Consider the following 27,262-nt stretch of genomic DNA (forward strand, 5'->3'; position numbering starts at 1 on the left):
GTCAGAATCTATGATTACCATGTCATTGTTTCCTAATTGTTGAGGTCAGTGTTCATAATATCAGTCACTGGCTTGTTTGGTCCAGACTCACTAATTTATGAATTGCTTTTCTGTAGCTGGAATGCTGAATGTGGCATTGATCAGTGGGTGAACAAGTCCTTATATAAGTTATAGTTTTACATTGAGAAAAATAACAAAATCTGCTCATCACTATATTGATCAATATTAACTCACTGCCTGCATTTGTAAACTATCCTAGGACATATTTCTCTTTTCTAGTCCTTAGAGAAGCACAAGTTGTTTGTGACTGACATACCTCTTTATGTGGTTGAAGAGGACCTGTGCGAGTACTTCTCCCAATGGGGAAACATATCCTTCTGTGATGTAGAAGGAAGGTCTAATCAGAGGTAGGTTTGTTCTTTACGCCAGGTTTTTTCATACACATCCTGGACCTCCTCAACACAGATCCTCAACACTTATTCATCTCCTTTACGTGGATGACATTGAGCTCCTTGCCAAAGGAGATACCAATTTGAAAGAGCAGGTCCTCCTTGTCGAGTCCTTTTTTAATGATATTTGCATGACATTTGGATGCAACAAATGTAATTCTTTTCATCTGAGATGTGACTAGGTAACTAATGATGGTTCTCTTAAGTTATAAAAGGGAGGAGTTATTGAGCATCTTCTGATAGATCAAGCCTACGTCTGTCTTGGTATGCAAGTTAGAGACAAGCTCTAGAATGCCCAGATTCAAGACAAACTTCTGGTTGAGAACATATCTTGCTAAAGAAAATTTGGAACTCAGAGCTAAATGCTTGAAACAAGGTCAAAACCACTAATACTTTCCTATTACTTTGAAGTAGTTGATTGGACAAAACAAGTTATCCCAATTCTTGATCGCCTGACAAGAAGAATCATGTCCGTGCTCCTCTCTAAATCTCTTATATATTCCAATCAATTCTGGAGGTTGGGATTTGATTAATGTGGAGTCTCTTCATGAAAGAATTTTTTTGTGTACTTTTTCATACATTTATTTTCACCCGTAAAGGTCCGGGGTAGATTAAGCCTTCAGCAACCCGTTGCCATAAAAGGTGACTATGCTTGTCGTAAGAGGCAACTAAAGGGATGGGGTAGTCAGACTCACTGACTTAGTTGACGCATGTCATCGGTTCCCATTTATGCAGATTGATTCTCATGCTGTTGATCTTGTCCAGACTTGATTACTTACAGACCATCGCCATATAGCTGGAATATTGCTGAGTGCAGCGAAAACTAAACTCACTCACTCACACATTTATTTGTCTGATGATCCTCTGATGACACAAGACTCATGATGAAAGCAAGGAATTCCACATTTTTTTAATCTGCCAAGGTTGTTGGTCAGTATCTGAAATTTGAGGTTGTTCTTGTTGATGGCAATGTTCTACTGGATGACACAGCGACGGGAGTAAACCAGGTGAACTTATTCATCTGGTCTGCTCAGAGTCAGTCATTTGTGGAGGGGCTCTCTGAGAAGCCATTGTATCATGTGTAGTCGCTTCCCACTTACTTCCACCTAAATGTGATTCTGAAAGAAAATATTAACATGAAATGTAGACTTTGTAATGAATATGCAGAGACTGTCCAACACCTTGTCAGTGGATGCTCTTCCTTGGCACAAACAGCATATCTTAAACAGTAAACTTATCCTCAGTACATTTTGTTACATTCCACTACTGAGTCTAACAAAACCTTATGGAAGATCGCGTCAGGTAACCTTTGAGATTGACGAATCAGAACACAGCTTATCAAATCGCGAAAGTGGACATTCGCACAAACCTTTCAAACTTTTTATCTCGAAAAGGTTTGTACCCGAACGATTCCGAATGCTATTTAGCTTCCGCTCTCTTCCGCGTGATGCACACGGCGTACATACAACCATGACAACGGTGAGTGAACACTCGCTGAAAATAGTGTTTTTGTCAATATTCAAGGAGGTCATCTTGCGGAAATATTAGCTAATGGTAACCATGTCAACAGAAACCCCAAAGCGTCTATTCTGTAAGTCAAATAACTGTGTTATATCCGGATTTCTGTTTGTGGAGAGATCTGTGTCAGTGACCTGAATATTTTGAAAGTCCCTCCAATCCCTAAATAGTAATTGTCTGATTGGTTAAATCTATTTAATCATCTTGTGTTTGATTGGACGGTCATTTTTCGCTCAAAGGTTACCTGACACGACCTTCTACTAGGTTTTTTTAGACTCAGTGGTGGAGTGTAACGAAATACACTGAGACTAAGTTTATTTAAGCTGTATCTTAAATGACATGATGGCGTGGCTCGAAGCTTTTATTATCATCTCCTCCATGCCTGTTGCTTTGCCTCAGGTGTCAGTCATTGGTATGACCCTGAACATGTCAAGGGTGTCATGGAAAATGATTCTTTTAAACTTCTGTTAAATAAGACCATATAGAGCCACATATGAATTCCAGTCAACAAACCTGATCTTCTCCTTTGTGATAAAGCTCACAAATTTATTTATACCATTGAATGTTCTGTCCCTTTTCATAGAATTAGCAAGATTGAGGAAAAGCTTGCTAAATATGGGAGCCTCGCCTTTAAAATGTTTCACTTGCATCCTAAGTATACTGTTGTGAGGCTTCCCATTGTTCTTGGTGCGCTCAATCGGAAGCACAGCCCTTCCAACACTCTGGGTAACATAGAAGGCTGCAGTGTTGGGGAACCTTCATATTGTCCAGAAAGTTATTGGTGGGCAGTGCTTCCTGTGAGTAGCCCCCTTCATTACCAGCCTGTTTGCGCCAGGATCTCTGCTGCATACTATTATTAGTCTGTAAAACATTATGATAACAATAAGGTAGTGTATGTAGCGCTTAATTCCATACACGTGCACTCTCAGAGCAGTACAAGTCATTCTGCTGGGAGGCAGATTCTTGTACATCAATATTACTTGGCAGCCACAGTGAATTCCAATCTATCCTGCTGTAGTCAGTGATTTTACCCACTCGGCCACTGCAGCTGCCACAAATATCAGCTTGTCTTTCAACTGGTAGTCCAAATCAGGGCCATATATAAGCCGAAACATCGTTACTCTGCTCATTGACAGTTTGATGATATGGACCCGTTGATGAAGCAAGTGTATGAGAACTTTTCCAATAAAATTGGGAAGAATAGTTTACAATTCTAGTTCTGTCAGGTTTAACGTATTATTGTGGATATAGAGAGGAAAACAAACACAAATTTTTAGAATCTTTATTAGATATTATTCTCACTTAGCATACTTAGTTTTACTTCCAAGACTGTAACTGGCAGATGTCTCGTGGTGTGGATTGACCGCGACCATACTTACATTTTACATCCAAGACTGTAACTGGCAGATGTCTTGTGGTGTGGATTGACCGCGACTATACTTACGTTTTACATCCAAGACTAACTGGCAGATGTCTGTTGCAAGGAGTCGGCTTAGGTTCAAAACATACCATCTTGACACTGATTTTACAGGTCAAGTTGGGTGGTCGGCTTATCTATGGGGCTGGCTTATACACGGTTGTGTATGTTACTCTAGGTAACCCTCAGGCCATTCTCTCATGGGGAAAGACTTGAAGTACACAAAGAAGTTATTTTGATGAAGTTATTTAAGATCATTGGTCCTATGGGAAAAGATGGTTCTACTTGATCCACAGGCTGGTATTTGTTTATCCCCAGCATTAAGCACCAAGGACATCTCAGAGTTATGATGCTGCGTCTGAGTGGAGTGTCCTCGTTGAACTGTAGGTTCCTCAGAGGACTAGCACTGTGAGACCAGTATTATAGCACTGAGAGACCAGTATTAGTCAATACTTGGATTGGCAGCCTGAAACACATAAATATCACAACACGAGTGCAGTTATCATGTATGTAACCCCATTTCACATTGTGATATCTTTCAGGACCAGACATATCTTTGTTTCCTACACCAATAAAGAAGATGCTTTGGCATGCCTGAACACGACCCACAATTACGGAGAAAGTGAGATTAATGTACTGGTGGCAACTCACTGCAAGGCTGTGAGTTCCTTTGTTTGATATTTCCGTGTTGGACATGTCTAGCACCCAAGGTTGATAGCTACTTAAAATCTGAAAGGGGATTAGGATACCTCAGCAGAATTGTTGCAGTTATTAGTTAGTGGTTTTAAAATAACACAAAACAGTCAATTGACAGGCATTGCAAAATGGAGTATGCATGTTGAAGTCACTTAAACTGCATTTTCTTCTGTAAACCAGTGTTAGTCTGTACTAGAGAAGTCTGTAAGAAACAAGTTGTTATCCATAAAGCTTGTCTGTGTTGTACTTGCCAGCTTCTAAAATGCCACTCAAAGAAGTTACTTACTTTATATTTTTTTTCTTTATCTATCATTGTGATAAGTGATTATCCCAGTTGCAGTTCAACCAATAACGGGTGGATGAATGCAAATAATCTGATCTACATCAGGCATCCCCTAAAATACCATCAAACATGAAAGTGTCTCTACTCAACATACGCTCGTCTTGCAATAAGTGTGAAGAAACATCTGACTTGCTGACTGACAGAGATATTACTGTTTTGGTTTTAACTGAGACATGACTCATACCATCAGGAGATGAATCCAAATAGCTTCAACAACACCACCAGCCTACGAACTGACACACGTCCTGCCCATCACATGGAAGGGGTGTGGCCATTGTTTACAAGCCATATCTCAATGTGAAAATACTAGACAATGCCTCTTCAGTCTCATTTGAAAGTCTTGATTGTGTTGCAACGGCTGGCAAAACTGCAACAAATTTTGTTGCCTTGTATGAGCCATCTCCTCTTCCAGAAATAAACTTTCTTTTCAACAGTCATATGGCAAAATCTCTGTATTGCTGGAAACAAGGTTTACCATGCATTCAAGACCATGGAGGATGACATCAGAAGTACTAGCCTGCTAACCAGAGGCATTATCATGTCAAGAGAAGGTGGAGACATTCAAGCCTTGAAGTAGAGAGACAAATATTCTGTGGTTCCATCAAGGTCACCTCTGAAATAAAGCAAGCTAAACTAGCATCCTTTGATAGTGAAATCACAGCATCAATGAATGATTCTTTATCAGTCTGTTACGTGTACAAGTGACTTGTGAGGGAGGGGTCACTCATTCGTGTGACTGCCTGGTCACAGACAGAGATATTAAAAGTGTAATTTATGTAAATAATTAAACAAAATTTGTTACAGTTATTGATAGATGTTCAAGTTATTGGATGACAGGAATAAAAACATGTTAATCATTACACAGACGTATGCCTGTCACTAGAATATTGACCTTCAGTAACTCATGCTTGTCATAGGAGGATTGGAGGGTGAGGCTCTCTCACTTGGTTGACACGTCATCTGTTCCTAATTGATGCAATGGATTGTTGATCAATGGATTGTCTGTTCCAGACTCGACTATTTACAAACTACCATATAGTTGGCATATTGCTGAGTGCGGGATAAAACTAAACTCATTCACTCTTCCACCGCGCTTCCAGCTATTTGGTTTTTGAGGGGTTTTTTTGTGAGCAAAATCCATAAGATCCGTGACTCTGTGGCAGAAACAACATGTCTGTGTTTGACCCTTGTGATATTGACTTAGAACCTATCAATAGGTCCATCGTGTTCAGACTTTCATCATGGATGATCATTACTCTGACTCGGTCTACATCAATTATGGTGTTCCACAGGGGGCAGTTCTGGGGCCAGTCCTGTTTACATTGTACATAACAAAGCTTGGAAGCGTAACTGATGAGCACCGTGTGAATCATCATTACTATGCTGATGATGCACAGGTGCACAGATGCTTCTCTCCTGGCAAGGAACAAACAGCTATTGCCTTGAAATCATGTCCCAATGCTGTGTCAGTATCAACCCTGGATGCTGGTAAATTAACGAAAATTGAATAGAAGCAAGACCAGATCTTTTCTCCAGTGTCCAGTGAAATGGAGGGATCTGTGTGCTATTGATTCCTTCGAGTTCAACAACTCACATACGCCTTTCGCAAATGACGTCAAAGGTCTTGGTGTAAGCCTAGACTCACAATTTGACAGTCATATATCTTCCTGTGACAATCGTGTGTCTAGCCCTGCTTAATCACACTACAGAACATTGGCAATATCCATCAATACCTGACAACTGAAACGGTGACAACTCTTGTTCTATGCCTTGTCATGAGAAGACTAGACTAATGCAACTGTCTGTTGGTCAGTGCAGCCAAATCTCAAAGCTACAAAGATACAAAAGCTACAAAGAGTGCAGAATGAAGCAGCCCACATTGTGACGAGATTGAGGAAGAATAATCACAGCACCTTTATTCATTGTACACTTGTTGCTCATGGATTTTTCAAACGTGTGCCCCAACTGTCCCTACATATTTATCCAGTCTTCTTTCTCTGTATGAACCTTGTTGTTCACTTTGCTTGCAAGATAAACATCTGCTTGTCCCTAAAACAAGAATAGTGCAGTATGGAAACAGATCCTTTGCATATGCAGCGCCACTGGCCTGGAACATATACTGCAACAGAATCTCATGAACTGTACTGATTTTGTCACATTCAAATTCAAGTAAGAACACATTTGTTCAGGATGGCCCTTTGAAATATCACAGTGTAATTTGCTACATTCTATCTGCGCTTTGAGCACGGACTGCATGAACTAGCGCATTACAAATGTGTTCAGCTACAGACATGATTGTAATTGTTACTTAGCATTTGTATTTGTTACCACCCAGTATTCATCACATCTTTTTGTCTCAAAGTGGAGTTGTTGCAGCCGAACCTGATACATTGGTACATGTCAGGCATGATATTTTGAAATGTTGTTTGGGATGTCTTTGTGATGTAGGCATTCTAAGAGGTTACTGAAAGGATGCTTTTCTCATGAAGTGAGAAATGTGATGAAGGCCTTACAAGGCAATGAATGGAATGCAGATTTTAAGAGGTGACTAATGGGATGCTCAGCTTAAGAGGCAACTTATGGAATACTGATCTTAAAAGCTGACTAATGGGATGGTGATCTTAAGAGGCAGCTAATGGGATGCAGCTCGTAAGATGCAACTGGGATGCTGATCTTAAGAGGCACCTAATGGAATGCTGATCTTAAGAAGTGACTAATGGGATGCTAATCATAAGATGGGACTAATGGGATGCTGGCCTAATGATGCAACCATGGGATGCAGATCATAAGATGCAACTAGAATGCTGATCTTAAGAGGCAACTAATGGAATGCCGATCATAAGATAAACTAATGGGATGCTCATCTTAAGAGGTGACTAATGGAATCTTGGCTTTAAGAGGCAGCAATGGGATGATGATCATTATTGGCGACTAGTAGGATGCTGATCTTAGGAAGATATGTGGGATGCTGATCTTAAGAGGCGACAGATGGAATGCAGACCTTAAGAGGCAATTTATGGGATGCTGATAACCAAATGAATTTGGAAGTCAAATTCAAGGTCTAGCTTGAAAGTGTGTTCTCACACATCGAACATTACTCACAGTATTAATCAATGGATTGTCTACTTCATATTCAACTGTATATACAACAGTGTCATATAGCTGGAATATTGCTGGGTGTATTGTTAAGGAGGAAATGAACAAACTGATTAACCTTCATTTTAGGGAGATTCAAAATGTAAATTACAGTGGGGTGGGGGTAATCATGTGACGTAGATCTTTCGTTTAGCAGATGAAGTTAAATTACAATGAAAAAATGAATACAGTGATTAATCAAAAACTTTTTTCATGCCCATTTGTGAGACAGGGTTTATTGTGAGTACCAACACAGGTAGCCAAAATAACTGTGAACTTGTGGGGCTATATAACAATACAATGTTTAATGTTAAATGCTTGTTCAAACATGTTTCTTATTTTTCTTGATTTCAGCTAAGTGATGCTTCAAAAGGTAGGATTTCATGAAGACATAATTTGTTAGACATGTTTGAGGGAAGCTCTGGTGTTTTAAGAAGACACTTGTATAGTGCCTCATCATATGTATAGTCTGATGAGATTCTCTGCACCCCATTAAATGAAATGGGTAAGTTCAAACTGGTACTGAACATGAGAGATTACTGGTAGTTTCCAAACACCCTGATGGAATGGACTAGGGTTGGGCCTTTACTCTTGTGTAGATTGTACGAGACATGAAGAGGTTAGTTATCAAGCACCCTGTAAGGAGGGACTAGGGTTGTGCCTTAATTCTTGTTTAATTCCATTGTAGACAGTTTGGATCTTTCAGAAAGCTGACGTGACATTTCCACTATTGATATTTCTATGTTGTAACACTGTAATTACTTTTTCAACCAGTGCCCTGAATCTTTAGTTTATTCAGATCTCAAAGCCATCTATTTCTAATATTACTTCTTCTATTTTCCAGCTGGAAATAACGTTGCAGGAAGTCGTTTTCAGACTCGGGTTTGTATTTTCTCAATTCTCTCTTCATCATACTCAAACACATGTCAGTTATCCATGTAGTGGGGCACCTTCTCAATAATCACAACACTTTGGTTTGATACTGATATCTGTATAGTGGGGCACCTTCTCAATACATACAACACTTTTGATTGATACCAGGTACTTGTGTAGTGGTGCAAATGATCAATATAAACATCACTTTGGTTTGGTACTGGTATCTGTCTAATGGGGCACTTGCCTAACTGCTGACACAGGCTACTTGACTACTGTGTCAGTGCCGAAGTGAATGCTCATAGGAAAGGAGTTCTTTCTGAATCACTTTAAATATCAATATAATGACAATTTGACATGCACTTCCGCTAAAGGTTTGAATGTTCTGGTCTCCACTCTCATGCGTTATGATGGATGTACAGAAGATGTAATGGACCTCACAGAGCGATTAGAAGAAACAACAACTTTTTTAACATTGTTGTCATGTTTGTTCTTTAACATCACATGTTGTTTAACATCATGCTTGGCTATATCCCTGCTAAATAGTGGCAGTCTGAAAACAATCGAGTCAGGACAAGCCAGTGATCTATATCATAAGCTTCAATTCATGGGTCAAAGCATGGGTTGATGAAAACCCTAACCCAGGGTTCTAACCCAGATTTTTTCAGGAGTGAGTAAGTGAGTGTAGTTTTACGCCGCACTGAGCAATATTCCAGTCATATGGCAGTGGTCTGTAAATAACCAAGGCTGGACCAGAACATTCAAACCTTTAGCAGAAGTGCAGTAATACTTTGTTTGTATTTAGTTTCGTATGGGTAGAATTTTGATTATTTTTATTTCTTTTGTTTATCAGAGATTTTTTATGCTTAAATTTCTCTGTTGCAGAAGAACAGTCTATTTGTGAGCAATGTACCTGATGACGCAAGTCTCGAAGAACTTACAGAGCACTTCTCCATGTGGGGGGAAGTCATCTCCTACACAATCGGCGGAAGAATTAACCCGTAATTTTCTGAGTCATCCCCTCATCTCTGTAGTCTTCTAGATCTGGGGTAACTCATTCCCATGGGTTGCTTCTACCGACAATTAGGGGTAGCTTGACTGTATAATTTTCGAAGTTCTCCAAATTTTCAAGTCAAAACAAAAGTTAAAGAAACAACCAACTTGAACTTCAGGGGGCAACATTGGATTGTTTAGAAATTCCTATGCAAAGAATTTATTTTTTAAACTTGTCCAATCTCAAGTTATGCACTTCTCTGTCTTACTTCGACCATGGAGTGGATACATGCTCTAAGGATGACACCTCAGCAATCCCGAAAAAGCATGCAGGGTGCTCTTGCCGGTCACTTGACACCTCACTTTTTTCGTTCTCTTTCTTGTCACACATGAGTGTGGATGTGTATGAGCTCTGTCTCTGTCTGCCGCTCTGTTCAGCTTCAGTTTGGTGAAAGAAAAAGAGAAAATTCTGTGATAGATGTAAGAAGATGGATTCAATGTTTTCAGTATGACCCTCTCTGGATGAAGTTCAATCTTCCACTTCCTCATTTTCCTCTTGGGAGGATGTGTCTTCACTGGAACACAGTATCAAATGAGTGGTGCTCCACAGCAACTGTTTAATTAATGCCATCATGGTGTTGCAGCATATGTCGCCGGCTCATCCACGCAGATGAATGCCTTACACTGAAATTCACTGCTGTTGCACAAAAGTTTCGACTGAAAACCACATCCATTGAGGACTGCTCGCTCCCTTGAGTCTTTGTTCTTTGTAAGTCAAGGGGTTTAAAATTATTATGCAAGAAGCAGCCCATCACAAGTATTGGAGTATAGCATATTTCGACTTTGTGCCTTCTCCTCACCTCCTTGTGTAATGCGTCAGCACAGTTATTTCATATTAAATACAGGGAAGTGTTGGATAAATGTGGTCTGATCACCCTGTCAGCACAGTTATTTCATATTAAATACAGGGAAGTGTTGGATAAATGTGGGATAAATGCATACCATTAGATTGCATATTTGAAATACTTTTCTTATCTCATGTGATGGATTCCCGCACGACCTTCCCAACCTCTGAGATTTGTACAGTGCTAAAAAAAATGAGAATGAACAGAGAGGGGTGTCATGTGGCTGGTCTGATCACCCTGCATGCTTTCCAGGGAGTACTGACGTGTCTAGGAATGGGAGTGGTAGGGGATGTGAGAAAGGCCAGAAGATTTGACCAACTCTTCTTTCAGCACAGTCCCACTCCATGATTGAAGTAAGAGAGAGAAGTGCATACCATGAAAAAGGATAAATATTATAAATATGCAATTTGTAGTTAAGATTTAAAATTTTTCTTACTATTTTAAAACCCTCACTTAAAGTAACACAAGGATGGTCTTTGTCAATATATTTTTCTTTGTTTTTGCAAAGTTCCTTCCCTTATAATTGTCAGCTGTGCCTGGCCTGGATCTGCTATTGTGATATTCAAACCACATATTCACTCTTATATTCGTCCTTGACAAATCAGCATCCCAACTGATTTTGTTCCTTTCACTAGTTGTAAATGTCTGAGTCACTTCAAACATGTTAAGTTGTCATTCAGAGCTGTGTAAAACCCAGCTAACTCTTGTTTCAGGGACAATAACTTTGGCTTTGTTCGCTACAAAGAACAAGAAGATGCTCTGAGAGCAGTGATAATGCCCCACACAATGAAAAACCAGAGGGTTTTTGTACAAGTGTCTGAGAGGAAGAGTCGGCCTGTGAGTATACAGAGTGAGCGAGTATGGATTTATGCCATCTTTAGCACTTTTCCAGCAATATCACAACACAGGTCACTAGAAATGGGGTTCACACATTTCCCATGTGGGGAGTCAAACGCTGGTCTTCAGCCTTTACCAGTAGGCTGCCTCACCATGCCAAGTATATGTCACCTTGTTAAAGTTGTGTTCATTTTAAGAAGCAATCTGCTATATTCCAGCTCTGTTATGTAAATATAACATTTAAACAAACCTAAATTCAATCATAAATGTCAGCCCGACCTTGAGTCGACTAACTCAAATAGGACTCAATGTGGGCTCGACCTAGTGTTGAAAGATTCAACCTAAAGTTGACCTATCTTGGACTCATCCTGTAATTTATACAGTTTGGAAACCAAGGATGTACCAGACAGAAAAATGGAATTTCCGTTGAGAACCTGTTGCTGCAGTTGAGCACAGGTCACGTAGGTTGACTTGGGAGGAGATTAAGTCGAAGTTAGGTCAATATGCAGTTCGAGCTGGTAGAGATAGGTCGACTGAAGTTGTACTGAAATCAAACTATGGTCCTTAGGAGGTCATTGTGAGGTCGACTCAGGTCAAGTAGTGCTGAGACAGGTCAAGTAGTACAAAAGTTGAGCTTCCAAGATCACTACTGGGACCACACCATAAAGGCAGTGAAAATGACAGCTGTAAGCCTGGAAAGACCCTAAATGGTAGAGATCCTTATCTCTATGAACCTTCAACTGTTCACTCACAACTTATGTACCTTTTGTAAGTCATTATGGGGGGTTTAGCTAGGGGTTCTTGTTTCAAGTTCATATGTATCATGTAATGGCACATCTTCTGTTTCTGTTTGTAGTTGCTGAGAGCTTCAAAAGGTAAGATATCATTGTAACACTTATCCAGGAAATTTTGATGGACAAGTCTCCATGGTGCAGGCCATGGTGATACAGAGAGCTCCTATGTCTCTGGCTTGCACGCCATGGTGATACAGAGAGCTCCTGTATGTCTGGCTTAGGCCTTGGTAATACAGAGAGCTCCTATATGTCTGGCTTGTAGGCCATGGTGATACAGAGAGCTCCTGTGTGTCTGGCTTGTAGGCCTTGGTAATACAGAGAGCTCCTGTATGTCTGGCTTGCACGCCGTGGTGATACAGAGAGCCCCAGTGTGTCTGGCTTGCATGCCGTGGTGATATAGAGAGCTCCTGTGTGTCTGGCTTGCACGCCGTGGTGATACAGAGAGCTCCTGTGTGTCTGGCTTGTAGGCCTTGGTAATACAGAGAGCTCCTGTATGTCTGGCTTGCACGCCGTGGTGATACAGAGAGCCCCAGTGTGTCTGGCTTGCATGCCATGGTGATATAGAGAGCTCCTGTGTGTCTGGCTTGCACGCTGTGGTGATACAGAGAGCTCCTGTGTGTCTGGCTTGTAGGCCTTGGTGATACAGAGAGCTTCTGTGTCTGGCTTGAAGGTCATGTTAATACAGATATCTTCTGTGTCTGGCTTGCTGGTCTTGGTGGTACAAAGAGCTCCTGTATGTCTGGTGTGTAGGTCATGGTGATACAGAGAGCTTGGCCTGTAGGCCTTGGTGGTACAGAGAGCTCCTGTTTGTTTCTCTTCTAGGTAATGGTGGTACAGAGAGCTTGGCTTGCAGATCATGGTGATACAGAGAGCTCCTTTGTTCCTGGCTTGCACGCCATGGTAATGCAGAGAGCTCCTGCGTTCCTGGCTTGCAGGCTTTTGTGTTACAGAGAGCTCCTGTGTGTGACTTGCAGAGAGAGTCTGAGGCTTGTAGGCCATAATGGTACTGAGAGCTTCTGTATCTGGCATGCAGGCCATGGTGATACACAGAGCACCAGTGTCTGGCTTGCAGTCATTGGTGATACAGAAAGATCCTGTGTGTCTGGCTTGCTGGCCATGGTAATACAGGGAGATTCTGTGGCTGGCCTGCATACCTTGGTAACAAAGAACTGTGTTTCTGGCCTGGATATGTACACATGGTGGATGGTGTCATGTATTTCATAGCTTTGTCAAACATGATATGAGATTAGTGACGATTTTCATTCCAGATCCAGAGGTAATGGCAGCTATTCATGAGGTAAGTTCTCAATGCTGTCGTTACAAGTTCAGGCCAAATACACACCTTCCCATCAACACAGTGATAGCCACAGCTATGGACAATAAGATTTCCGCTGTGCCTGAAGTTCTGCCTCCAGCTTTGGGCCTCTCCATCATACTTAGACATCTTATCTCTGATGACTGCGCACCTCAAGATGAGGAAAATTTTAAGCGACTTTCTTCCTGGTAGCATTAGCTATTTACTTCAGTGACTGTCAACAGAGAGTGGTTTGAAAGGGAAGAGGCACAGCAGAGTAATTCTAATTGGTTTCCAATTAGACCATGGTGAAAAACCAACTGTCAGTACAACCAAAATAGATTGTTAACTCTACTGCTGTTGTCCACTATCCTTGGACCTGCTGACATCGAAAACCTCACTCTCTTAGCGTTTCCACTAACTGTTCAAACCACTGGTACAGTGTACTGGCAACAATGATTTTTTTCGGTATGTTACAGTTTTCAACACTACTGCACTATGACCTGAACTTGATAAAATAAACAGCCTCATGATGACTATCGCCGTCATTGCTGTCTTCCAAAGCTGATTTTTGTACATTAATGCATTCAATTTACCAGCTGCTTGACATATTTTGGAAACATCTGAAGTATCCCCACATTTCTTAACCATACATTTCGGTGAATGAGCATTCAGACCAGAGGGATTTTCATGTCATGGTAATCCAGCTCATCTCATTGTATCCCATCATATAACTTTCTTTGATGTGTCATTTCGATACTAGCAACTTCTATAATGCCACTCAAACATCAAACAGAAAATGGACAGATTAACCATTTTTAAGCTGACATGAGGCCATAGAATATGCCATTACGTTTTGTATGCATGACTTTTGTTGTTGCAGAAAACCAAGAATTGTTATCTTTATGTGCCCTTTTTGAATCCATCGACCACGGAAGAAGAACTGTATGAGCACTTCAAGGTGTATGGAAGCCTGGCCTTCTTAATGATTATACCGAATAGCACGTAAGTGCAATTGTGAGCTTGATTAAGGAGTGAGTGAGTACAGTTTTATGCCATTCTTCCAAATATTCCAGCAATACCATGACCGGGAACACCAGGAATAGACTTCATACATTGAAACTTTGTGGGGAATCGATTCGAATCTTCAACTTGACAAGCAAATGTATAAACCACTTACTGATTATACAGTAAGGTTCATGAACAAGAAGTTGACCTTTTGAAATTTCTTTATGGACATGAAGTCAAACTTCAGTGTTGGATTATTTTATATACGAAATAAAATGGAAACTCATTGAACAAACATATCGCTGATATCAAAGTAGAAGTGAGACAAATGATAAATTGCCTATGGAAATTTAATATTTTTCCTTAATCGGACACATGCTTAATTGCTTGTCCCCCCAATCTATTACAGTGCTTATGGATCACTTGGAATCCCCTGAAGTTCCCTTTCTTCAAAAGAGGATGTGTAATCACACCCACGAGTAGCCTCCCTCTTCCATGTTTTGACGCCCTTATTGGTCATATGGCTGGACATATTTGTCACTCTCTCTTTCTTCGCCCATCAAAAGTGTATATTTTCCGTATTTTGTACATTTTTATACATATGGAGGCACGTACACCAGCATCGCAGGAGGATTTTTGAATGAGGGATCAATCTTCATGCAGATATGGGAGGCCTTCAACAAGTTTGTGCAATGATTATTTTTTTGAAGCTTCATGCAGAATGGAAGATATGCAAAGGGATGTACATTTATATGGTGCATGTAAGGAGCTACAGTTGGAGGATACGCAAAGGGTTACACACATGGAGGTTGCGCGAAGGGACGTAAATTATGATTTTACACCACTGTGCACGGAATTACACAGGGATACTCGTCCTCATGACTCTATTGATAGATTTTCAGACGAAGAAGTGGGGGGTATCTTTTCTGCTCTGATGCTAATGTGACTTTGTGTATAGGTAATGGATTGGATTAGATTCTCCATTTAAGAAATCCAAGGAGGCATTCACTTATCGGATGATTAATAAGGATTTTGATATGCTCACCGTACCTCCCATCGATCCTGTCACCATGGTACTGGACAGTCTCAGGACAGCTTTTAATAAAGCTACAAAGTATCAATGCCAATATGTACCACCATTTAACATGGGAAGATTCCCACTACACCGCATGGAACCCTTCTCAAAGGCACCTGAATTTGAAGAAGGCAGAGGAGATCGTGGCTCTTTTCATTGTTCAACAGGAAACAACAGGACTACATCCGGTAGAGGCCACAACCCTAGGAGTGGCAGCCTGTCCCATTGCTGAAGATCAGGTTCAAAATGACTGGAGTCTTCCACCCCCAGTCATTCCTGTACAACCTTCAGCTGTGGGCGGAAGGCTGCAAATGTTCTGGGAAAACTGGTGAATACGACTGGACAATTTCATATTTCATATATTCTCTTCAGTGATAGGGTGCTTATTTCGACTACAGTGTCCAGCACGGAATTGGTCCAGTCCGGAATACCATTTGCACATCAGTTGGAAATGGTGGTGGTAATAAACGTGATCCAACATTGGTAGGGAGTATTCAACTACTCAGCGACGGGTTGAACATTTATATATAGGCATGTCACATTCCAGGAGCAAAGAACATTCTAGCAGACACTCTCTCTTGTCCATGTCAACCATCACCAACAGAATCGATGTTGCACTGAGAAGCACTTCTGCTCATAACTCGGACAACAAGATCTCCTCACATAGATCTATTTGCAACTCGGTTCAACAATCAGATAACAACGTTTGTTTCTCCGGTTCCGGATGTGCAAGCTAGGGCAACAGATACCCTCAGCATCTCTTGGGAAGGTGTAGATCATATCAAAACATGTTTGAAAAAACGAGGATATTCTGCAAGAGTGGCAGAGCCAGTTACTTTCTCTTTATGCAGATCAATGTGCACTTTATATGAATATATATGGGACATTTTGAGATTTACGCAAAGCGGAAATGATGGTGGTGGATTGTTTATGTCTTTTTCATCAAACAAGATGATTAAAAAAATCGACGCTTTCTACTTACCTAGCTGCGCTCAGTACAGTTATAGCTATGAAGTCAGATGTTAAGTTGACAAAAGTACCAGAATTACTGGCATTACTCCATTCATTCAAGTTGGGGGATCAACAACTTAAGTTCAAGGTCCTGGCTTTGGATTCTAACGTTGTTTTGCAACATCTCACTAGTGACGAATATGAACCCTTAAATTGGACATCATTAGAATTTTTGACGCAGAAGTCACTGTTTTTACTTGCCATAGCCACCCCGGATGTCAAATTCATGCATTGATTTTTGAGTGAACCCACTTCGACCTAACAAAGTGTGATATTGTACACTTGGGATTATGTTGGGATTTCATCACTAAGAATCAATTCCCAAGACATCCTGATAGACAATTTCATTTTCCAGTCTTCAGTGCTTGATCCATAGTATACGCATTTTACATATTACATATTTATTCTTGTGTCCAGTTAGAGCTCTAAAGATTTATGTACAACAGACAGAAATTCAAGCGTCTATTTATTCCATTATCTACAGAGACTCCTACAGAAGTCTCTCGAACAATGATTTTGGTCCCTGAGAACTGTTATTTTATGTGCATACAAAGCATCCAGGCTGGGGCCATGGCAACCCTCCAATCCATGCGAAGTAAGAGCTCTGGCATCTACTCTCGCTCTACATGGAAATTGCTCAGATACAACAATTATGGAGGGCTGTTTTTGAAAATCAGATACTATGTTTGCAAATCACTATCTCAGAGACAATGCCACAGATGACGTCTCAGGCATTCATCAATTCAGCCCTCAAGCTGTAGCACAACAGTTAACAGTTCCTCAAAGGCTCTAATAATAGCTCCCCCTTATGTGACTTGTTGATACTTTCACTGGACAAGGTTGTTGGTTGAGAGTCCAAACGCACATGGAGACAGGCTAACATGAGTGATCATAAACCCTGTACTCATTTGGAAGAACATTGAGGTACGTGGGTTGTAATTTGGTAGATGTGTGCATCAAGTACTAAGTTACTCTCTATAACTAGCAGGATGCTGGTTGTGCAGCCAGCCATGGGTGTATCAGAGTAACTTAACAGGGTGGCTCCCCCTTCCCCCAAAATAGTAGTTGGATTTTGGAGGAAACAAGAGATATTCAGTGGCCCTTATACTTCCCTGGGGTGATAATAAGGGCATTTGCAGAAAACAATGTATCCAGGAAGTTTCATGACCCACCACCAGATACTGTAAGCAATTAAGCATGAGTCAGGATAAGGAAAATATGTAATTTCTGATTAAAATTTATATTTTATACTTGTCCTGACTCATGAGGTGAACCCTCCCAACCTCCCCTCTCATGGCACTTGGATTTCTTGGCAAATCCTTGTGTTTTGGATAGATTTTTCAGAGAGAATGACAAGTATGACCGGTCATAAAGGGCACCAAAAAGGTCACCAAAACATGGAGGAAATGGAGGCTTCTCATGGATGAGTGTGACTATACATACTCTTTTGAAGAAAGGGAATTTAAGGGGATTTCAAGTGTTCCACTAGCATTGGAATAGAAGAGAAGCAATTAAGCATGAGTCAGGATAAGTATAAAAGATAATTTTCTAATCAGAAAATTACATCATCGTCTCAATCATTAACCCCTTGAAGTCATGTATGAACAGCATACATTACCAGTTTTTGACTATTTCTATCATTGTGGGACAAGTGCACTAAAGAACTCTAAAATAGACGAAATGTGGTACTGTACTCCTGTTGTCTTTGCTCGCAAGTGCATAATCCATATTATAGACTTGTGAATACCCTGGATGATAATTTTGTCGTTTTTAATCCCCTATTAAGTGGTGTAAGTCAAATGGACAGAATGTCAAACTTTTTTCTTGACTGAACAGTGACATTTCACCCAAGGGTCGACATCCTATGCAGACACCATACATGTAACATGTTAAAACAAGCATAAAAAAAAAACAATTCCAAAGGTAGTATTTGTAGCATTGTTTTCTGGAAAAGTGAATATATAACAGTATAGCATGATGAAACAAGAATCCAAACAAAATAAACCCAAAGGCAATATTTGAAACAAAAGAAACTCATATACTGGAAACCACTGAGATGTGAAAGCATAGTTCTCATCTCATGGCCTGACATCATAGTGAAAACTGTAATTTCATGCGGACGCTATCAGTTTTTTGTGTGTAGCACCAGGCAATACAAACAAATAAAAATGTTCAATTGTAGCTGACCTTACACATGTATATCCCTAAACAATATCGGCCCAAAAAGTCATGAGAGCAGGGAAAGAAAGGTACATTCATGTCAACACTGATAGATTTAGGAACACAGTCTATTTCTAAATAAACAATGTGAAACAGTTATCCTTGTGTAGAAGCCTGTGTAATTGATGCTTATAACTGTCGCAACATTAATCAGTGTGTTGTCTCTATAATAATTAGCATAGGGCCAGAGCTAAAGTTGCTGAAGAAATTAATATTGTGTTACTGTATTGCCTGATAATAGTTGTAATGAGATCACTTCAGCGACTGTCAGTTAACTTACTACATACTCTCTCGTTGAAAACATGTTGCCATTCCTGGTGTACTGAAAGACACAAACAACAAATGAAATAAGCACACAGATAATGTAATTGATACCAAACATGAAATATGATTGACGTTCTTACACTAAATACCAAACATGTTCTAACGTCCTAATGTGTATATCACATTCACACTTCTCTAACCTACAACCTGTTTGTCGTACCATAATGCATCCTAGTAGATCCAGAGGCTAGACTTCATCCAAAGAAATAACCCTATCCTGTGAAATCCCCAACCAGTAGAATGTATCCCTTCACCACGTTTGTATGAAAATAAGTAAAAGGAATCTGAATCATGAATAACTGATAGTGAATGTTTAATCAAATCTATACACTGTCACCCATACAATAATGTTGGTATTTACTGGAAAATCACAACCAAGGCTAATGCATTACTTGGTGACTAACGGGATGGGGTGGTCAGGCTCGTTGACGTGGTTAACACATGTTGTTGGTTACCAATTACACAGATCTATATTCATCCTGTTGATCACTGGATTGTCTGGTCCACACTCGATTTACAAACCACCCCCATATAGCTGGAATATGGCTGTGTGTGGCATAAAATTAAACTCACCCAGTGTTTTTGTTTTTTGAAGACCGTAATAAAGCTGAAACAAGTAATTGTAAACACATCAGATGTCATTAGTTACTGACATGTTTCACAGTCCTTCATGTGATTTCCATTTGTCTCGATTCTGACATTATCCAAACTTTCCCCCTTGCTTGATCAGTCTATGCACTTGAAAGTCTAAAGTTAAGACACACGGTGCTTTCATGTATCTTGTGCATTTTTCGAATACATGTAGTTTAATGCACTGTAAACAAAAATGTCTCCCTCCATGTCACAGTTTGAACACAGGCAAAGATGGGATTTTTTTATACATATAATTTAGTTGTGAGATGAAGGTAGCTTTTTGGAAAACACTGATATCAGACAATATTTTGAATGTGTAGATGTGTTCTAAATGTGTGACTGTTTAACATATTTCAAAAGTGCTCATTCAGTTTATCTCCTTCAATGCACTAACAAAAGAGCTGAAGGTTCAGAAGATTCCTGTAAATCCATGCTGCTCTGTTACCAAGCACAAATGTCTTTAAGAGTGGATAACCTTTGAGCCTCAGCACTTCTATGATTGCACTGCATGTGGATCTAGTTAAGACATAGCATGCTTGTTGTAAGAAACAACTAATGTGAGCGGCTGACTTGGTTGACACGTGGTTGATCGCTGGAATGTTGATTCGTTATGTTGGTTCCGTATCCAACCAAAAAATAGACATGAGGAGATTATGTTCCTGCATTCCTTGTCTGTTACAGGGGAACACCCCATAGGAAGCCATTATCCTTTGTGTTGTTATATTCACCTTTCTCTCTTTTCAGAAACATGAAGATTGGTCATTTAGCCTTTGCGAAGGAAGCTGATGCTGTACGTTGCTTTAATGAAGATCATTTTCTGAATGAAGATTATTTGACTGTGCGTTGGTCTGACAGGACTAGATGGGTAAGTAAATGTGATCAAAGCTTAATGATGAAGCTTCATGTGTAGAGTGATGTCTGACTACCAGGATATAATTGTCAATGGAGTTGTGTAGAGTTATGTCCCCTGATTAACCTGACAACCAGGACCTGATTGTCAATGCAGTTGCTTAGAGTTATCTCCCCCAAATCTCTGGATCTGAGTTTCATTGCTGTTGTGTAGTTATGTACCCTGACCACCCAAGTCTGATTGTCACCTCAGTTGTGTAGAGTTATGTCCCCTGACTACCTGGATCTCATTGTCAAACCAGTTGTTTAGAGTTATGTCTCCTGACTACTTCGATCTGATTGTCAAGTCAGTTGCGTAGAGTTAGTCACCTGACTATTTGGATCACGTCAGTTGTGTATGCCTTTCTTTTACTTACTGTATTGGTTTTCACTTCATATACACTGCCACAGAAATGACTGTATTCACTGATTTATCATCACAATATTTCTTGACTCTTTTTCAAGTGGCTAGATGAATGTAGTCTTTATTCCTTTGTGAGGCCCGACCAATTTTATTTCTTGTTTTGTGAATTTTAGTCCTTAGAAAACCTAAAGGCAGGAGGGAAAAAAGATAAGATAAAAAGTCACTAGACCATGTATAGTTCCTTTTAAAGTATTTTACTTTGGACAGTTTTTGAAGTGTATACATTTATACATGCAAATATTAACATTCTTGAAAAATATGACAGGCAGTAGTGTAAAAGAAGAAATAGAATTGGTCTGGCCTGTGCAAAATATGATGTGATGTGAAAATAGGTACTACAAAATAACAGCTTGAAAGATTTAAAAAACAACCCCAGAATTTGAATCCATATTTATGTTTTTTGTTTCCTTATTTCAGGGCGGAGAAGATACAAGAGGTAAGAAAGTGATATTTGGGATTATTTTCATGATGATATCTCTGGGTATTTTGGCCAGACAAAAATATGTTATTGCTCACTACAGCTGCAATACCATCTCCCATTTCAGGATGAACATGAACTTTTTCTGACTGATGGCCACCAGGTAGTTAGTATTAGCCAAGCAGCTATCTGCATTTTGCAAATTCCCATGGGCTGTGGGAAGTCTACCATTTTAGATGCGTCTGTCATTTGGAATGCAGCGTACAATGTTTTGACTGGACATATAGATGTGACATTTACTGAGAACATGCTGTGGATACCATTACTATATTTGTTATAGAGCTCGTAAATATTTTCCCTATAGCCAGTGCCACTTGTCTGTTCATGAACAAATTTTGTGGCCATTTTGTGATGTAAGCAAGTGGTTCCGTAAATGGAATTTTTATTGGCAAATTCATAGAAGAAGGCCCTGTGGAAATTTTTACGTTGTATTGAAATCAGCAACAATATTTCATGGACCAATAAATGCTATAGTTTGGCATGAAATGCATGTGGACCCGGGTTTTTTTGTAAATAACTCTTCATCCAATGATCCAATCGATCTCAAACTTTTCGAGTGGATGTTTAGTCAGACAACCTAATCACATTGTAAATCACTGATTTTATGCATTTGTATGAAAGAATCAAGGCTGGAGGCCAGTATTCTAACTCGGACTTACATGATGTGCTTTAAAGTTTCAGTTATTCAGCTGCAATGTTACTGTAATATATTGTGGCTATGTGGTGTTTGACCATGCTTTAACATTGCTGTTTTACAGGTTTGGTTGCTGGACCAGCCAGTCCTCCAGATCCACCCAGTCCTCCCAAGCACAAAAGACACACTGGTCGTCGCAGGCACAAAAGACGTGCTGGTCGTAGGAGACGCAACAGACATGGTCATCCTCCCAGACACACTGACGATGACGATCTTGACTATCCTGTGAGTTACTTGGTCTTTTCTCTCACCGATTCTAGGTTTGTGATTACATTCATAAGTGTCATTCTACATGCCTTGTATATTCAATATTCATTGTGATCAATGGACAAAAGGAAGGCCACGTTCAACATCACAACCAACAAACAAGAGAAAGTTCATATTTGTTATGGGGTGGTTGAGTAGCCTAGTGGTTCAAGCATTTGCTCATGACATCAAAGATCAGGGTTCATTTCATTAAACTGACATGCTTGTGTACAGGATTGTATGTCACAAGACATTTCCTTTTGAAAAAATCATGAAAGTGAACATGAATTGATTATAAATGATCAACTAATTCAATTAGTTATTGAGGATATAGGTGACTCCTCATCCGTCCATTCGTCCGTAATCATTTTGTTTCTAAGACATGACTAAAAAAAATTTAATAAATTTAGACCAAAATTAGTAGATATAATAAACCTTTTGCTATGTACAGGTTTTTACATTTTTTTGGTTTTTGTTGTTGGTGTTTTCCATGTAACCGTTTTGGTCTTAGTCTAATAGGAGGGGTGGGCTTCATTTCCGGAGCATAATTCAAAAACCATTCATTATTTTTCTGCAAAACGTGGTATGTACATCAATCAGAACCTAAAGTGGTGCCTTTTGCTTTTTACAGGTTTTTGTGATTTATTATTTTTTCAGTTTCCATGGAAACGTTTCGGACTTAGTCTTAAAAGTGAGAGGTGTGTTTCATTTACAAAGCACAACTTGGCAGATTTGTGAGGCAGACCCCTAAGTGGTGCCTTTTGCTATTTACAAACTTTGGGCATTTCAATTTTTCCCAGTTTCCATGGAAACGATTCAGACTTTCTCTCAAAAGGTGGGGATGGACTTTGTTTTCAGAGCACAACTCGAAAACCATTTGATATCTTTCAACAGATCTTGGCAAAAATATGAGACAGATCTTAAAGTGGTGCCTTTTGCTGTTCACAGATATATGGCATTTATAGTTTTCATGATTTCCATGGAAACAACTCTAACTTGATCAAAACAAAACATCAAGTAACTGTCAGATGAATCATCATTTTCAAATATGTAGGGGCCGGGGTGATATGTCATCTTCTGATGGCTCTTGTTTTATTTCAACAGAGTGAAGCTGAAATTGATCTTGATGATGGGTGTGATGGGTCCTGGAACTGCTGAGAACATCACCGATGGTGGTTGCAAGACATCCTGTCTTACAGCATTTCAAATGAACTCTGTCCCTTTTTGTACTCTGATCCCTAAACTTGTGACCTAGGAAGATTAAGTGTCTTAGTCCCCATGAATTTTGAATGAACTGGATGTTAACCTGTACTTTTGCCATTTTGCAATGAGGCAATCATGTCTATTTTCTTAGGCACAGTGGTAGAAATAATCATTTGAATAAGTTTTACTCATGTCTTTTAGTGGTATTTAGAAGTTGTTACGTATGACCAAGATCTGTCATGGGCTAAACTTCTTTTTAATTCTATTAAAAATTAAGAATAGGAAAGAAGTTTAATCCATAACAGATCTTGGTCAAGTTTTACTCAGTTTAGCTAATTTTATTGGAATTCAATCAAATTAGTTGTTTGAAATTGAGTTCATTTAAAATTGGTGCCTTGAAATTAGTAATTTTGAAATCAGTTTGCCAAATGCTCATGTGGCCCAAATGAGACTACAATTGACTACTATTCACAAAAAACAGACTATAGTCAGCAAACTAGGGAACCACTGGTCTTTGTTTCAAGTCCATGGACCTGCGTAATATTTGATCCTTGGTTAACAAACACCATATCCACTGAAATCTCATATGCTATTGTGTGATTGAAATAATTTTCAAACTTCAATGCACCATCTTCTTCTTTGATTTGGTCTTTTAGTCAAGATTCAGATTGCTAGCTAAAGTGGGTGTACTCAAAGGTGCCCCATTAAATGTGAATTTATCTCCCTTTGAGCAGTCCTGTATTTCATTTGTCCAGTGGATGGAAAATAGGTGTTACATTGGAAGTATTCAACCATTTTGTTTTCTTGTAGACGCTGCCTTCAACACTCAAAGGCATAGTTATGCATGCTTGTGTTGTCGTGTGTTTCTTTTCAGACTGTGAAACATTTTATGAACCTCGTCACATGTTGAAATGTTTGTTGTTTTAATTATTGCTGTCTTCTTGGTTGTTATCCCTCCCCGCGCGTTTAGTGCAGTGACTGAAATAATTTTTCAACCTGACAGCCGGGCTGGTGGCCCATAAATGTTGCCTGCCCATCTTGAAAGCTTTCATTCATCTTTCATAAATCAAAATATGACAATTAAAATGAAATGATCATCCTGAGAGCGAACTGAAAGTAGGTCAACCTTAAAAATTTCAGCCAGACAATCGGGCTTGTGGAGTGAATTTCCAGGCAGCCAGACTAAAAATTTACTGGCCCCAGGCAGTCGGGCAGGCAGTTATTTTGATCACTGGTTTAGTGCGAAGCGGGGAATGTAGTATTAGGCTCCATCCGTCCGTACATACGTATGTCAGTGAGATATCTCAAGAACCATTCCCAGAATTTTCTTCATACTCAACACCAAGCTTATTCAAGGGAAGGCACAGGGCCCAGTCGATTTTGGTGACCTTCACATAATTGTCAAGCTCATAGAGACACTTTGAAGGTTTCAGCATGTTAAGTTTGTCAGCAAGATACCTCAAGAACCGTTCTCTGTATTTTCTTCACATTCGATATCAAGCTTCCCACCTAAGGAAGGTGCAGGGCTCAGTAGATTTTGGTGACCTTCACTTAGTTTTCACATAGACACTTTGATGATTTCAGCATGTTCACCTGCATGTTAAGCTTCTCAACATGATATCTCAAGAACTGGTCACTGGATTTTCTTATTCATCACCAAGCTTCATCTTGGGAAGTCACTTTAACATCATCTTAAACTATTACCTTCATTTTATTACTTTTAGAGTTTAATTTGATAATTTGCGGTGGTGGATTATGTCAGTCACCTTAGTGACAGTGCTTGTTATTTTTGTGTCTGCCCTTTTGAGAGCTGAAACCCAATGTACCCATTCATGTCTCCATTTTCATTTGTCTACATGTACAGTATTTTTCCAGTGCAGGATCTTCCATCTTTCAGTGAAGATTCTGGTTGCGAACACAAGTGGGTGTACTCAAAAGCAGACAACTCTATCTGCCACATTAAATGTGAATTTATCTCCCTTAGAACAGTCCTGAAAATCAAAAGTCCAAAGGCAGGAAAGGAGTTGTTTCAAAGCATGTAGTTTGAGTGATTTTGACCATTCATGTTCTTGTACATACCACTTTCAACACACTAAGGAATAGTTCTGCATTTTAGTGATGTCATGTGTTTCATATTGTAAACATTTCATGAGCCTCATCATATGCTGAAATGTTTTGTTGTTTTAAATGATTGCTGCTTTTTTGGTTGTTATTATTGAATCTGCTCTTACGAGAGCAGAAAACAATAGTACTTGATCATGTCTTCTTTTGTTCTCTGTTTCACCCAACGGTATTACCGAATATAGCACTGGCTATGCTATTTACAGCATACTGATAAACATTTTACATACTTGTAAGCATTTTAGTGATGTCATGTGTTTCATATTGTAAATTTTTCATGAGCCTTATCATATGTTGAAATGTTTTGTTGTTTTAAATGATTGCTGCCTTCTTGGTTGGTATTACTGCATCTGCTCTTACAAGAACTGAAAACAGAACTACTTGTTCATGTCTACTTTTGTTCTCAGTTTCTCCCATCAGGGTGTTCGGTATACTGATGGATTCACCCAGTTTACGGAATCTTTATCCCAGATGTCACCATCATCTGCTCATTCTTCTTTCATCTTGCTAATTCTACATTTCCAAATGAATGCCTTTGGAGAATCAGGCCAATTTGACTGGTGTCTTGTTCATGAATATGTTGCAGAAAATCTTTTTTTTTTAGTTTTTACAAATTAAGGTCTGTGGTCATTACGGAGGATGCTAAAGCATAAATACTCAATCAATTTGTTTTGAGGATTTTGTCTATTGAAAGGAAACTAAAACAGCTTATGTTATGAGTATTGTTTTGGCCTCCATGATCTAGTTCAGTGTCTGGAAAGCAGTTTTAGTTTCTTTTAAAACTGAACTGATAAATTTGAAACACTGCCAGTTAGTCAGATAGATATTCAAGCACCTGGGAAGGGGTAAGGGTTAATGGGTTTGGTATATGTATTTAGTCTATTCTGTAATCCCCCAAATGTTCTGGATACCTGGTATACTGAATGTGATGATAATTCTGTATATATATATTGTGGGAAGACTATAAAAATGATCATGTGTTCACTCTTCCTTTTTATGTGGACATAAAAAGTGTTTACAAGGATCTGTATGATGTATTCTTCTGCACACAAATAAAATATTTTGAAATTCATAGTATTAGAATTGTTGTCATTTTCTTCTGTGAAGCATCTGATGAATGTTTATAAATATTTTTCTCATAACCTTGAGTTGATTATGCATGGATTTATATAAAAGTACATGTGAATTTACCTTGCCTGGTATGGTTTTTAATGTCACAGGCAGTAATATCATTGCTTAATGGGGAAACCAAGCAAATCTTTGGTTACCAGACTTAGTGAAAATATGTGCCACATTTGAACATTCATAGATTTAGTTATATGCTCACTGAGAATCTGGAAATCACAAAGTAAGGTGACTGGGAAACTATTTTTAAATGAGTTAGAACCCATGTAGAGTGAGCAATTAAACTATTAAATACAATAGTTCACATTTGGGATTCAGACTTATGTTCCTGAGATTCTGACAAGGATAATGGTGTCACAGTTGTTTTTATACCTTGTGGTATGAATAAAGTAGCGGTACCAGGGTTGGAATGGCCGTCATATTCTATATTCATCTCAGAGTTATGAGTGGATTATGAACTGTAAATGTGCATGTATTGTAAACAGATACTAGTACATGTGTCCTAAACATGGGCTGTATCAGCGTGCACACACTGTATATATATGTGTTATAATCATG

The 27,262-nt window shown here is 39.3% G+C and overlaps 1 protein-coding gene across 1 annotated transcript in view; it reads left to right on the plus strand.

The window, feature by feature from the left end:
- The window catches only part of LOC137295563 (uncharacterized), a 38,489-nt gene extending 11,838 nt beyond the window's left edge, over positions 1–26,651 (plus strand). The window contains exons 8-20 of the mRNA XM_067826961.1: positions 280–407; positions 3,927–4,044; positions 7,913–7,931; positions 8,403–8,440; positions 9,317–9,432; positions 11,043–11,166; positions 12,023–12,041; positions 13,229–13,257; positions 14,138–14,259; positions 20,270–20,390; positions 21,255–21,273; positions 22,074–22,234; positions 23,360–26,651. Coding sequence (XP_067683062.1) covers positions 280–407; positions 3,927–4,044; positions 7,913–7,931; positions 8,403–8,440; positions 9,317–9,432; positions 11,043–11,166; positions 12,023–12,041; positions 13,229–13,257; positions 14,138–14,259; positions 20,270–20,390; positions 21,255–21,273; positions 22,074–22,234; positions 23,360–23,413 — 1,068 coding nt within the window. The 3' untranslated portion in view covers positions 23,414–26,651. The remainder of the gene's footprint in view (positions 1–279; positions 408–3,926; positions 4,045–7,912; positions 7,932–8,402; positions 8,441–9,316; positions 9,433–11,042; positions 11,167–12,022; positions 12,042–13,228; positions 13,258–14,137; positions 14,260–20,269; positions 20,391–21,254; positions 21,274–22,073; positions 22,235–23,359) is intronic.
- The last annotated feature ends 611 nt before the right edge of the window (positions 26,652–27,262 follow it).

This window comes from Haliotis asinina, chromosome 9, assembly GCF_037392515.1.
Source record: "Haliotis asinina isolate JCU_RB_2024 chromosome 9, JCU_Hal_asi_v2, whole genome shotgun sequence".
NCBI classification, from domain to species: domain Eukaryota; kingdom Metazoa; phylum Mollusca; class Gastropoda; order Lepetellida; family Haliotidae; genus Haliotis; species Haliotis asinina.